Source organism: Ammodytes marinus (genome assembly GCF_949987685.1).
Source record: "Ammodytes marinus genome assembly, chromosome: 11".
Classification (NCBI taxonomy): domain Eukaryota; kingdom Metazoa; phylum Chordata; class Actinopteri; order Uranoscopiformes; family Ammodytidae; genus Ammodytes; species Ammodytes marinus.
Genome location: NC_137215.1, coordinates 17305938 through 17320204, shown reverse-complemented (window position 1 = coordinate 17320204; position 14267 = coordinate 17305938). Strand labels below are relative to the sequence as shown.

Here is a 14267-nt window from a genome sequence, read left to right as displayed (position 1 = left end):
TGTCCGCCACTGGTGAATGTCCATGCAGTTTGTGGAGCCCGGGGTATGGCTCAGCACGCAACGCAGGCTGGTGTGCTCTCGGACGAACAGGAATACCTCCAAGCGTATGAGGATGTTTTGGAAAAATACAAAGGTAGGATCAATGACGATTGGATCATTTGGGGTTTTGGGACGATGACGAAAACGCCTTGATTTTTTGCTTGACATGTCAGTCTGTCCCCGCCACTCTCCCTTTCTCCCTGTGTCTCTCTTTGGTGACAGTCCAGTCTGGCTGGTCCTATAGTGTCTTTATCCCTGCACTGGAAAAGTGGGAATATTTCCTGCATGACATCACATTTAGGCTGAATTTTAGTAGCCAAGACAGAGGCTTTATTATGAGCTTTTTTTACAATCTCAGATGATCATTAGATTAGAGGATTATTTCATGTTGTTCAGCTGATTTATGGAAATATTTAGCTCGGGGTACATCTGGTAAAAACATTTAATTCAAGACAGATGATCACAGTGTCATGGTGTCAAAATGAAAAGTCGAAACAGAGAAATCAACAGTTCTCTTTTTTTTGTATTTTATTTTTAGTAAATCATACTTTCATAATCTAAATGATCTATTTGTCTATTTTTAGGGTGATCAGCCATATGAATTTCAGTGACTGAATATGGATTATGTGACCTGCTATGTGGTTTCTTAAGGCAGGAGAGGACAATGGCATAGTGGGCTGAGGCTTTTAGCCAATGTCATTGGCACGTGTCACTTGATGTAGCTGCTCCTTGATCTCATTAATTAGTGCAAATCCATCACATAGAGGAGGTCTGCGTTGGTCAGTGTCTCTTTGACAGCTATGGAGCTCACAGGCAAAAAATCAAACGCACATGCATTCTAAGGCCAGGCCGGCAGAGTTACTAGAGCTGAATTCAGGCTGACAGCAGCGTTTTATTTTTTTTTTAACTCTTGTCTATTCCCCTCCACACAAGTTAAAACAATGACTAGCATAGACTGGGCACTATTGTGTTTGAATGGTTGCCGCGAGCGCTGTTCTCTCAGCTGTTGAATGTTGTAGCCAGCAGGGCCAGTCAGCTGTGGTATAAAGGCTTATACCCCCCTGACTGGACTCTAATGGGATCATATGATGTAGCATCATCATTAGGAATCTGTAGCTGTTGTCTTCAAGCAGAGGAGCTGCTACACAGTGATCTTACTTAGTTTTCATGTTTCCTTCCACCACTGAATACCAATTCTGCGATTTGTTTCTACAAGATATTGATTTTGGGTGCGATATTGGATTTCCTTTCCATTTATTGCATGAACAATGCATAAGTCAAAGAAGGGTAAGGCAGTTTTTCTATGGTGTTACCTTGATCATTCTTGATCAACAAATGTGTGGGTTTATGAGAGCGTTGTAGACTCTCAATGATGCTAAGGATTTCAATTTTTGCAGTCTCAATATATTTAAACATTTATTTTAGGTAAAACTGGCTGAATTTAGTGCCACTTTGAGTTTTTCTTCAGCTCATAAATGTTTTACTATTGACTGATCCTGGTAGCAATCTGAAACCAGCTAGTGGGCTAATCATTACTTCTAGCAAACTCACCTACAACCCTGTTTCCATCGGTCTCCTTGTGGTTTTCCAGCTTTGATATTAAACCAGAATTCGCCAGCCTTAATTTACTGGAGATCAGTTAATGGGAGAGGCAGCCGGCAATGTATACGTTTTATATATTCAACATTATGAATTCATAATTTTTTTGCAAAGTTGGGGGCTGGCTTGGTGAAAAGTGAAATGCTGGAAAGACTTCAAAGACTCACCAAAAATAAATCAATTATAATTTTACGTGCGAGGAAAGCTTTAAACAAAATTGTTTGTTGTTCAATCGAAGTTAGTATACGATAGTGACCAGTGTATTTGAGGATGAATGGTCGATTAGGCCGATGAATATATCTAACTCACTGTCAAATACCTTCATAAAACTATTTAGTTCTCAATGTAAATGTAATGTAAAAAGTTGCTGGCAGTGACACTCTTTTTTTCAATGAGATTCAAACATCAAGGAGCCACACTTTGACAGTCGTCCCCACCCACCCAACTCTGCCTACAGATTAACGGTCTGTTTTTGGAAATGCTTAGGTTTAAATGAAATGGGGTTTATCAGATCAGTTCATTGTGGTCAACAGAAATTATACATTTACAATTTATTTGGATTATATACACAATCATTTTAGAAAAGTATAATACACTGATTTTTTTTTATTGAATAATTTCAGGCTGTTGAGATAATCCGAAAGAGAAGATTTGTATACTCTCAAAGCGATCAAAATATCAAGGGTCTTCTCATAGCAACCATGCCAAACCAGCCCAAATCCTGAGTGCTAATGGCCAATTAGGTGCATTACATTTAAGGATCAGTATCCGACTCCTGCTCAACTGGGTGCTCCTTAATTTCAAAACAACATCTAGCAGGAACTGTGTTGAGCCTTGCAAAGCTTTAAACAAAATTGTTTTCAATCGAAGTTAGTATACGATAGTGACCAGTGTATTTGAGGATGAATGGTCGATTAGGCCGATGAATATATCTAACTCACTGTCAAATACCTTCATAAAACTATTTAGTTCTCAATGTAAATCTGTCTCAACAGTTTTAAAAATGGCCTAAAACTGTGTTTATTTTTTCCATGAAGAGATTGTTTGTTTTTCCAAACCCGAGACATTTTTCTACAGGGCGCTGGCTAGTTGCTGAAAACAATCTGTGTTTTTATCGTTACTTTAGTGTTGTTTCCAGTGGATGGGATCACCCAGAGCCCCGAGCTTCTCTCCATGTGATGCGTAGAGTATCAAAGGAAGACATTTTTATAAAATAGTTATCAACAGTTACACAAACAAACACAACCAAACAGCAACAGGACAGAAAATAGCCAGTGAGACTGGAACACAGGAAACAGAGTAGTCTTTGTCTCACCAAATCAAGATATAGCATTGGATCATGTTCTTCTTAGTGTCATCAAATGCCTCTGAGTGGATGTTTGCTAGAGATATCTGAAAATATGGAGGAAGAAAATGCTAAGTTTTCATTGTAGCAAGTGAAGCCATGGGGTGTGTTACAATGCACTTGTTCAGCACCACTGACCTCTGTTGAACTCCCAATTGTTAGAAATAGATTGACAAGTGTCATTATGCTTGCAAATCTCTATGTAGGATCAAGGGTTGGGTGGGAAAATGTAAGAAATAAGCCTTGTTATGTAAAAATAATTTAAAAAAATAGATTGACAAATTAAAATATCAAAGAAATGCTATATGAAGGTCTAAACTGCATGTGACAGAAATGTGAGTTAAGTATTTTTGGTGACTAAGCACAACAGTCGCCATTGACTGCGAGAATGCATGTCATTGTTAATGCTGCGGCTGTAAGAATGCCACACTAATTAGGTATTAGAGAAAAAAGTACACTTTAACAGAGGAATTCCTCCAGGCTGGGCTGAAATTCAATGCAGGCTTAACACAAGGCTGTAAACTTGAGGAGTGAGTTAAAGACATGGGTTCTTAGACGTGTACAAAGGCTAAAGGCTGTGTGGGAGCACACTGGTCTATTAGAGCCTGCTCGGCAGGCTGTCAGCGTGAAAGGGACCATAAGACTCTCCCAACAGTTCATCATCCTCAGACATCAGGAAAGATTTAATGGATTAGACTTTTGGTTGGTGGTTCAGCTCTTCTTGCCGTTCATTTAGTTTTTAAGATGCCATATGGCGTAAGCAGTGTCATTAAGTCGAAAGCTCAGTATATTACCAGAGTTGCTTATTGCTTACTTAGAGTACTGACAGCCGTATTTGTATTATGTATGGCCAAATACATTTATCTCCTTTGGTCTCATTTGAATTATATGATTATATAATTAAAATATAAAAGCGTAACAAGACAAAAGGATAGGATAGATATGATAATCATGTCAGGCTGCTTTTAAGGAAAGATCTTTGAATGAGGACAGAATCATCGACATATTATTATATATATATTATGTTTTTCGTATTTATGTTAGAGTTGACTGATTTAGATCTGACTTCTTTAGATGACAGCCATATACTGTACCGCACATCACCAGCCTTTAGGATGCTGCCAGTTGTGTGTTATAGGAGGGTGTGGTCTGTCTGCGTCTGCATGAGAATCCTTGTGGTGATGCACTCTGCATTATGACTTCATTTTACATCACAAGAAGGATGTCTGTGCATACATTAAGGAAAACATAATTATTTTTTAAATCCACCTTATTTTGTACTTGCCTTATCTTGCATTATTAAACAGAGTGACGAGTGAGGGAGCATTGTATTTTCTGCACAGTCACTGCCTTTGTCCATCCTCCTGAGCCGGGCCCAGCCCAACCCCTCTGCTCTATGTCGACAGCCCACTCATCACATTCAAATGGCCTAGTGGCCCACACACATACACAGCAGGCTGCCTCTATGGAGACTGTCTGCTAGCGTACAAAAGACACTTTGTTTTTACGCTAGCGGCATCCAAGTTCCAGCGACTTGTTCATGTGTCAAGTTGCTGGCAGTGACACTCTTTTTTTCAATGAGATTCAAACATCAAGGAGCCACACTTTGACAGTCGTCCCCACCCACCCAACTCTGCCTACAGATTAACGGTCTGTTTTTGGAAATGCTTAGGTTTAAATGAAATGGGGTTTATCAGATCAGTTCATTGTGGTCAACAGAAATTATACATTTACAATTTATTTGGATTATATACACAATCATTTTAGAAAAGTATAATACACTGATTTTTTTTTTATTGAATAATTTCAGGCTGTTGAGATAATCCGAAAGAGAAGATTTGTATACTCTCAAAGCGATCAAATTATCAAGGGTCTTCTCATAGCAACCATGCCAAACCAGCCCAAATCCTGAGTGCTAATGGCCAATTAGGTGCATTACATTTAAGGATCAGTATCCGACTCCTGCTCAACTGGGTGCTCCTTAATTTCAAAACAACATCTAGCAGGAACTGTGTTGAGCCTTGCACAGCTGCTTGTGGTTTCATTTTGCAGGTTTCACCCTTAGTGTTTTTCTCAGATAGGCCTAAGTGTATCAGCTGATCTCTGCAACCATATCTGATTGTTTTGAAGTGATTGGCCATCTGTTTGACATGGCTTTATGTGGAAAACAAAAATGTTACAAAACCTTTTACAATAAATACACAGTACGCTGTACATGCTTATGCTAAAACATAACGTTGTTCTGGCCAAGCCCCTTTATTGATCTAATCAAAGGGCTTTGTGTAAAATGGTCTGTGTAATCCGAACCAACAGGGCTCTTAGAAAGCTTTTTACTGCTCCACCAGGCTACAGTCTCAGAAATAGATCTTATGGGTTTTATTTAGTCTTTAACAATATATAATTTTTTAGATTGATCATTTATAGATGTACATGTATTGTCCTTCTGGAGTATATTTGATTGCAAATGCTTCTCATATTTTTTTTAGGAAGTTATAAGAAATAAATATAACTGTAATGCAGTTCTATGCGGCTGCATTATATATCTGTGTCTTGAGTGTGATGCCTGCTCACAGCCATATTTGTAAATGTTGTATTTATATGGTGTCATGGTGATGGGAAAACCAGCATGACTGGGTCTCATTCCACAGCTTCGCTTAGCTCCTCTTACATGAGATCATCCCACCCCCTGACTCATGCTCTCCAGCCCTTCCTCTCTCTCACTCCAAGCAGCACCACCCTTCCCTCTCGATATATAGCAGATGCTGGGAAGCAATCCCATGCTATGCTAGCAAAAGGAAACACATTTCTCCACTGTTGTCTCATATAAGGGGCCAGGGAATTAGTAGTTCCATGTGTTTTTGGGGTTGACGCTAAAGCTTTTGTTTTAAAACCATTGATTACACCCTTGTGATTTGTCAGTGAGGTCATACATTAGAAGGTTATTTTTGTCAGCCGCAAAAATTATAGGTTGAACATTTGGATTGCATTTGCCTCCATGCAGGGCAAGATGAGTTACTCAATGGTTTGATAAGTTTTAAAATTATGTGATTAATACGCTATGGCATTCATCGTCACCGGATGTAAACCCAGTTGGACACCTATTTTGGATTGACAGGTTAGACAGCGCTCCTAAACCTCCATCGTCAAACACCAAACATGGGAAAACTTGTTTTGTATCCCCTCAGTAGAGTTTCAGACACTTGTATGATCTATCTCAATGAACTCTGAAGCTGTTGTGGCAGGTTATGGTGTTGGTCCTTCCTCAAACATTACATTTTTGGTTTTGAAATTGATAGTTTGACTGTTATCATTGTTAGGTAAATCATACGGTTGTGAATGTAAGATTATTCCATTTTGATATCTGGATTGGGCTGGTCAAGAAAAGCTTTGTCTTTGTCAAAGTAGCCCCTCGTATAAGTTGTAGGCTCTGTTATTTGTAAGAGAGTGATACTACTCAAATGATTCAACATGTGAAACAAGTGTAACCTTACAATGATATTAAAAGAAGGCACAAAGCCTTAATTTATTGTCTTTATATTCATAGGGGAATTCTGTGCAATTTGTATTTTTTTCTGCAGTATTCAATGTTGCTATTTAATCCTTTTATATCAATTTGTGTCAATGTAGCACAACTAGGAATTTACACAGGATTACTTTAAATCATAAATCTGATAAGGATTCTCCAAAATCTGTGCGAGAGTCCGGATAAGAAATCCGATTTTCTCACATTGCAAATACCAACTCAAATGTTGCAGCTGTTGCACATATTGATGCCAGTATAAGAGTCTTAGCAACTCTGTGTGTGTGTGTGTGTGTGTGTGTGTGTGTGTGTGTGTGTCATGTTGTTCCATTAGCTTTCATTAGTGCTTCCTCCTTTCCTCTGCCTGACTTCGCTGATTGTCTTTGTAGTGAGTATAACTGTACACTGTCACTGTAAAAATAGTTACACAGGAGAAAAAAAAAATTGCTGAGGAAAAAAATTGTTAATAGCAGGAAACTGCTGAAAATGCTTTGACCCTGCCTACTTCCTCAGTAGCACTGCAGAAATTAGCTGCAGACAAGATAATAATGTGTGCACGGATGCCCAGACAGACACTATTCTTTCTTCTTGGTCTCTTCTTTGTTTTATGTTCAGCCCGGGGACTTAAAAAAATGATTCGGAGTGCTCCTTGGAAGGCTCGGCAACCTGTTTCAATTAATGAGCTGTTCAGTCAGTCACATATTTCAGATGCTGCCTGCCCTACCCTTCAGTGCAGACTGACTGTAGTTTTCTCACTTGCAAAGAATGGCAAAAATGCATCTTCAAGTATCTCCCCCTCTGTGTTGCACTTCATGCTTACCATCTCTCCACCTACCGTGTTCACAACTTGGTTATTACGTTGCAGTTGAAGAAGGTTACCATGTTGTGCTGAGTCATCACTCCATTGGGCCTCTGATATATTTGTAAAAACATTCTTAAAAACCAACACTTTGACCAGTCTGTCAAGGATTAACTTCAATATTAGCAATTTATGTTGCAACCGACCATTTGTATCCATGCTTCTGCAAGGGATGGCAATATGGGTCCACTTTGGTATGGATATCTGTAATACTTTGTTGGCCTACCTGCTAACTATACCCTCGGCTTTGCTATGTCTTTACTACTGATTAGCAAATGTTAGCATGTGGACTAGCTAAAACAAACTTAAGATGGTGAGCAAGGATATCCTGCTAAACATCTGCGTCGTAGCACTGTTATTGTAATCATTTTAGCATGCTCTGGGGTCTTGAGTAAGCGGGATGGGGCAAACTTTTTGTTAATTTTTTTATATTGCCTGTTTGTGATGAACGACAACAGCACACTGCTGTGCATAGATCTCACTGCAATGATTGAATATGGGTTTCAATGATTCATGCCCTGTCATTTTTGTTTTTTTCCAAGACAGGGCTGTACAGTGCGACAGTTTTGATCGCATTTGCTACTGAAATTGATCACGTGCGATGATGAATACAAGTCCATTCGCACTAGTGCTAGTTGATAATGAGGAGAGGCTGTCTTTGAAACACAGAGGAGAGATGCACAGGCCCCCAGGATGCTGCCTTCTCCGAGCAGCCAGCATGGACTAGTGGCCAACCCATTGGTACTGCATGCTGTGAATGGGAGCTTATTTTCATGGTAGCCCTAAGGCAGATTTCCCCGTCCACACCAATACAAGCGGCGAACAAGATTGTGTCGCCGCAAAAATTTTCTGGATATCAATCATAGGCTCAAACTTATCTTGAGACCATACACTATTAAAACTGAAGTTTTTTCATTTCAAAACGCTACATAAAGCGTTTTATTAGCCCAACGGCTTTTAACGGCTTTCAGTTTGTTTTCGAGGGAGGAGGAGGGAGCGGCACGTCATACACTTGGGCGTGCCAGGGCTTACATGAAAGCAATATGGCAGCTTCCTTGTTGCTTCTCTGCGCCTGAGCAGCTTTCATAGGAATGAATGGGCGCCATTTTTCAATACGGTGTCCATTTCTTTATATGTCCATGGAGATGCACAACACTGCTTAGAGGGCTCTACATTAACACTCCAAATGGGGGTAAATGTAGTTTTAGGCAAGTAAGTTATTGAGTCCACCCTTCACTTTGGCTGGTGAAAGATATGTGTCCTCGGGATCTGTGCTCGTGCAGCGATTCTACCGTATAAAAACTTCACCAACGGTAATAACCGGAAGGAGATTACCGCAGTTAAATTAGCGCGTGTGCAAACAGAACATTTCCTGTGCGCCTTCACATTAAAAGCCTGTTACTAGCCAAACGTGAGTTGACTTTTATTTTGAAGCCGTTAAGAACAGGAAGTTAGCGCTTCACAGCCCTGCAGTGCTCTAGCTAGAAAGGCAACTCATTCAGCTGCAGAGAAAAGTCAACAGTAGTCTAAAAACAAAGTTTGAAATAAGCCACTGAAGAACAACTTCCAACACATTCACATCCAACAACCTATTTAATTTATCCCAAATTGTACCAATATGTATACTTATTTATTTAATAGGCTATGTTTAATGTTTTAAAGTTTGGTTTTAATTAACAAGGACATTTTCTAAAAATGTTTATTATTATTAATATAATAATTATAAGTATATACAAAACATATATAGATATAGATATTATTTTTATATTTTTATGGGGAAAAATAATTCTGAATCAGCAAAAAATTGCAATTGGCAGGTTAGATTATTTTGTCTAAATTACAATCAGTGCACCCCTATTAATTTTTCTACAATTATTATTGCACACACTAGGATATAATATTAATTGAGAATCTCAAATGAGACCAAGATGACAGGCTCAAAGGTAATTACAGTGAAATGCAAGGGTTAAGGTTGTGCAAGTTTTCGATCATACTTTGTGTGCTACCAAATTTATTTTTGTTACTGAATTTTTTTGCTTGCTAGCACCAGTGCTACCACCTAAAAAAATAAGCGTACAGCCCTGCAATAACTTTTTTATTCCAACAAAGTCACAAGATGTTTACTTAGATCATGTACCCAGTTGACATATCTGCCACTGCTATGCAACACACAGCCGTGTACTCTAAACACATGCCTCCCTCCGCTGAATAAGCTGGCTGGTTGTGACACAAGAGATGTGAAATGAGAGCCGTTGAGCAAGAATGTTTAGCGAGTCCTTGTCAATCGCTGGGAAGGTGGAGGGCTTTTCAGTTTAGTTTTTATGTTTTGTTTTCCCTCCCATGCGAGGTCAAGAGGATTACACACTACACAGGCTGGATTGCGATTGCTGGTGCTTTTTGAATCTGCTCTGCCCAGAATGGGAGGATATTTTTAGGCATCCTCCTGACGTAACAAGATGCCAACGGGGTGTCACCGGCCCCCTAGTGCCATGCAAACAACCATTTATTCACTCTCTCCAGTTGAAAAGAAAAGCTTGAGAAAATCAAGTAATGAAAGATGAGTGTGAAGTTCTGTAGATTGACCGGCTGCTGGTTGCATTTCCAATACTCTGGTTATGGTCTTGTTGGAAGCAGTTTACTAACGACCACTCATGCACAACCGGTGTCCTGAAACTCTAGTTTTTTAGTATGTAAATAAATTCAATACTGGCCAAACATATTTTAACACCCAATAAATGTTCCTTTTGGAGTGGATAATTCATATTCACAGACTGAAAAATGTGTCTAGGAAACACACCTTAAGCCTTAAGTCTGTCCACAAATACATAAAAGGGAACTCTACAAGTTCAACGATCCTTCAAGCGTTCACTTATCTCATCTTTGTTGTGTGAAAGGAAATGAAGGACGTCACCTTAGTGGCACACAGATAATGTGGCCCGCAGTTGCAGCATTCGGGTGGCATGGTTTAGGGTTGTAGCTATTTATAGCCATGCACATGTGCTTTGCTGAACTGAACTCCACAAATAAATGTCTCGGGCTCTTTCTCTCTCTGGCTGGCTGTTTGAATGCTGTAGTGTGGCACTGTGCTCAGACTGTAGACAGGCCGGGTATGCACAGGTTACATGACTGGCTACATGCTTTTCCCTTTTGCTTGCTGTTGAGTATGATTGCTCATATCCTCTGAAAATAATTACAGTCTGTAAATAATAATTATTACTAATTGTTACCGGCTTACCTTCCTATTCTCATGGTGTAACTAAGCACTGGTGGCTGAGGGAATAATGACAGCCTTTTTTAGACAGCCAAACAGGTTTAAAATGTTAAGACGTTTCAGTGTAATGTGAGTGAAAAAGTAGTTAGTCAAGCTTTCATGCTCCTTCAAACATCAACCCATTAAAGGCAGAGGTCACAAGCTGTTGGTTAACACATTTCAAAACTGTTTTCTTGTCTCTGGCTGAATATGAAGTGTTTTCAGTATGCTCTTATTTTCGTCACTCACTTGTCACAATTTGGAGGCTCTTTACAGTATAAGCAAACTTACACAATATGTTTATTGTCACTTAAGTGTTAATGTTATTATCACAAAATCTGAGTGTCATAACAGAGTTAAAAGAGTTGGATACTGTTTAATTTACACCTGAACAGTTTGCTGTTTAGTGACCAAGTCTTTGCTCCAGGCTTTTGTAAAGACCCTTTTTTCCATTCAGGTCCTCTGTGTTTTGGGGGTTCATTTTTGGTTAGCAGCTATGTGTTAAACTGGCAGATAACTGCAAGAATAACCTTCACATGGATGTCCTTATCTGGCGTGGCTCTATGTGAAATTAATTTTGTTGGACAGAATGATACTAATTGAAACATTTAGACAAGATATGTATGCAGCATTTCAGATGTAAATAAAATGCTTGTCTGCAAAATCTTCCGTAGTATTGTATTGTAGCAGTTTCAAATAGTTAAGAAAAACAGATTTGTGAAATACGGTATGGTCAAATATACCAAAGTTCAAGTGTATAATCACATAAATTATTATATGATTAGAAGTATAGAATGAAATTGATTATGCTCATAAAGTTATGCAGCATCAGGAGAATGAGTGTGTGTGATCATATTTGATCCGACATTTATGCCGACCGTCAGTGTTATGACCATATAATGCACAACTACTGTTTTAAAGTTGGGAGCATACATACTTCTTATTCTCATAAGATCCTCCAGAGGGCACCATAATATTAAACACTTGTCTATTTTTGGGAAGCACAGTTACAGTAACAGTTATGTTATCTCATAGCTTATTCAAGCCTGATCCCTATTCTGCTTTTGTTTATACTACAAGAATAACGCACCTTAACATGAAGGGCTGGGATGACAAAACCTTTTTTTTTCTTTTCTTCTTCACATCACCTGATTGTGGCTGATGCTGATCTCAGTCCATTAAGCGTGCCTGTTACCAGTAAGCTGTGCTTAATGTGGAGTAGCCTATTAACGTCAGCTGGTTCAGATCCTGTTTTTATATATATATATATATAGTTTCCTGGAATACTTGCTCAGCCAATATATATTTATGAGTTTTTTCTAAAAGAGGTTGATGTATTATGCAGCAAAGAGCTAATATATGGGCATTACAAACTAAATTGATGTCCCTCTGCAGGCAACCATGACACAGTGCACCTCTGCTAAATGCCTCTCAGAGCATTCTATTTTCAAGATTTTCAAGATTACTTCCCTTATTGAATTTTGGGTTATATTTATAAAGGTTTAAAAAAAGTCAGATTCTGATGTGATATACTGAGGTGTTGCTTCCTTTATTTGATGTTTGGCTTCATGTCTGGCCTTGATCTAGATGTGTAGACGGTACCGTCACACAACATAATTGTCAGACCAACCCACTTTCCAATTCTCAATAGCTTTTACACATGTGCTATTTTTAGACTGAACTAAATGTCAAAATCTACAGAGAGTAGCCTACAGACTATGGGCTGTTGAGGCACACACGTTATCTTGGCACTGCATGTTTCTGGCTTTATGATAATTCAAAAGCCTACGGTGTGTTTAATGACCAGTGTTGACATTTATTTTTATGCCAGAAACATCAAATGCACAGAATATAATGTCATTTAGAGCTGAGATCAGGTTATCTGTTCAGCCTCCAGTCATTTCCACTCAGAGTACTTTGTCCTTGGAAAGTGGAAACTGTTCTGTGTAACTACAGTTTTCAAGATGATTTCAATGTCAGAAATATACTTTGTTGCCTCACTGCAGTTCCATATGTTCGGATGGGGGCATTTTAATTTTCTATAAGCGCATTTTGTTTCTATAACAGTAGAAAAAAAAGGTGAAAAAATTCCATTAAAACTCTGAACTTCCACGGCAAGGTTGCTCTTCCTTTTTGGTATTTTTCAAGTTGTGTCGTGTGTGCTCAGTGCTCACTCAGTTGTCTCTGATGATATAATGATAAACATTGTGAGTCTTGGCAGCTGCACAATAGAAAGCTGATTATCTGAAGAAAAAAAAATCACCCTTGAAGTGAAGTCAAGAAGATCTTGTTGATAAAATATTTTTGCAGTAATAAAGCGACGCACGCTGTCAACACAGAAATCATGGTGCATTGCTCGTAAATTGCAGCTTAAATAAGCCGTCTCTATCCAGCCATGGTGTGTAGGTGAACCACGCGGAAACATGTTAACAGGGAACTTTTTCTTCCTCCCCCTTTTTTCATAAGAAGCAGTGATTTCTTTTGTGGTTTTGAGTGCTGCTGCTGGATAAACATTAAAAAGTGTGGCAACTGAATATAGTGAGTAGTAGTCATGGAAAACTTGACGGGACCCGTTGTAGATGCTTGGTGAGAAAGGGAGTCACTGCTGCCCTAGAGGCTTGTACGCAGGCAGGCAGGCAGACAGGGAGGCAGAGAGAACGACTGCTGCTACTTCTTCAGTCGCTTATCCACATGGCTTCCTTTAACCTGAACTGCGACCCCCTCAGCAACCCCCAGGAGCTAGTGCTGAGGATGAAATACCTGCTTAAGACCGAGAGGGAGCACAGAGCGAAGCTGGTAACTCTAATGTGCTGCATGGGTCAGTATTGATTTTACTGTTTCTTGTCATTTCTTTGAACGATTAGTCATGTCTGTGCCTGCTCATTAATAATGCTATAGGTATTTGGTCCTTGAGCTGATTTTGTGCACGGGGGCTAAATATGTGCATTTGAAGACACCTGCAGAGAAAAAAACACAGTACTGATAAGCTTTAAGGCCATTTCAGTTGGGCAGTAGTTAATGTGCGTTATGCATTCATATATTTGTTTTTTATGAGGAATGTTTCTGAGCTACAAACTGATACAAGTAAAGTTCTCTAGTGCCCTATATCACGCTTAACATGGATTCAGTTGTTGCAGTTGTTCATATAATCACAGAACAACATTGGTTATATTTTTGTTGTAACGATAACGGCAGGATCATCCATTTGACAACACACACACACACACACACACACACACACACACACACACACACACACACTCATGAGCAAGTTGGTAATCTTGGCCGCTATACAATATCTTTGCAGCACCAAAATGATTTCATGACTTACTTCAATGGTGGTGGGTATGACCATGGCACTGGGGATATGAAAAGGAGGAGGTTATGTGTGGTGTGGCTTCTTGTGGTCAAAGTTCAGGGGAAATACAAGCCAGCAGATCGTCTTATATGCCAAATATATATATTATAGGCTACATGTGAGTGTTTCTGGTGTTCACTGAAGAGGTTGTGTCTGGCAGACGAGAGATGTGGAAGCAGTTAGATGACTCAGAGATGTGGCGACTAGCCTAAATCCTGCTTTAAGCAACAGAAAGATAAGTTGCTCATTGTGTCAAAGAGAATGATGTTATTATTTAAGTGCATTTTTTCCCCTTAT

General features: G+C 39.2%; 1 protein-coding gene across 4 annotated transcripts in view; it reads left to right on the top strand.

Annotated features, from left to right (window-relative positions):
- Window positions 1-24: 24 nt before the first annotated feature.
- The window catches only part of dst (dystonin), a 102423-nt gene continuing 88180 nt past the window's right edge, over window positions 25-14267 (top strand). For all 4 annotated transcript variants that reach the window (XM_080036486.1, XM_080036484.1, XM_080036485.1 and 1 more), the window contains exon 1: window positions 25-133. In XM_080036486.1, the coding sequence (XP_079892612.1) occupies window positions 46-133 (88 nt within the window). In that variant the 5' untranslated portion in view covers window positions 25-45. The remainder of the gene's footprint in view (window positions 134-14267) is intronic.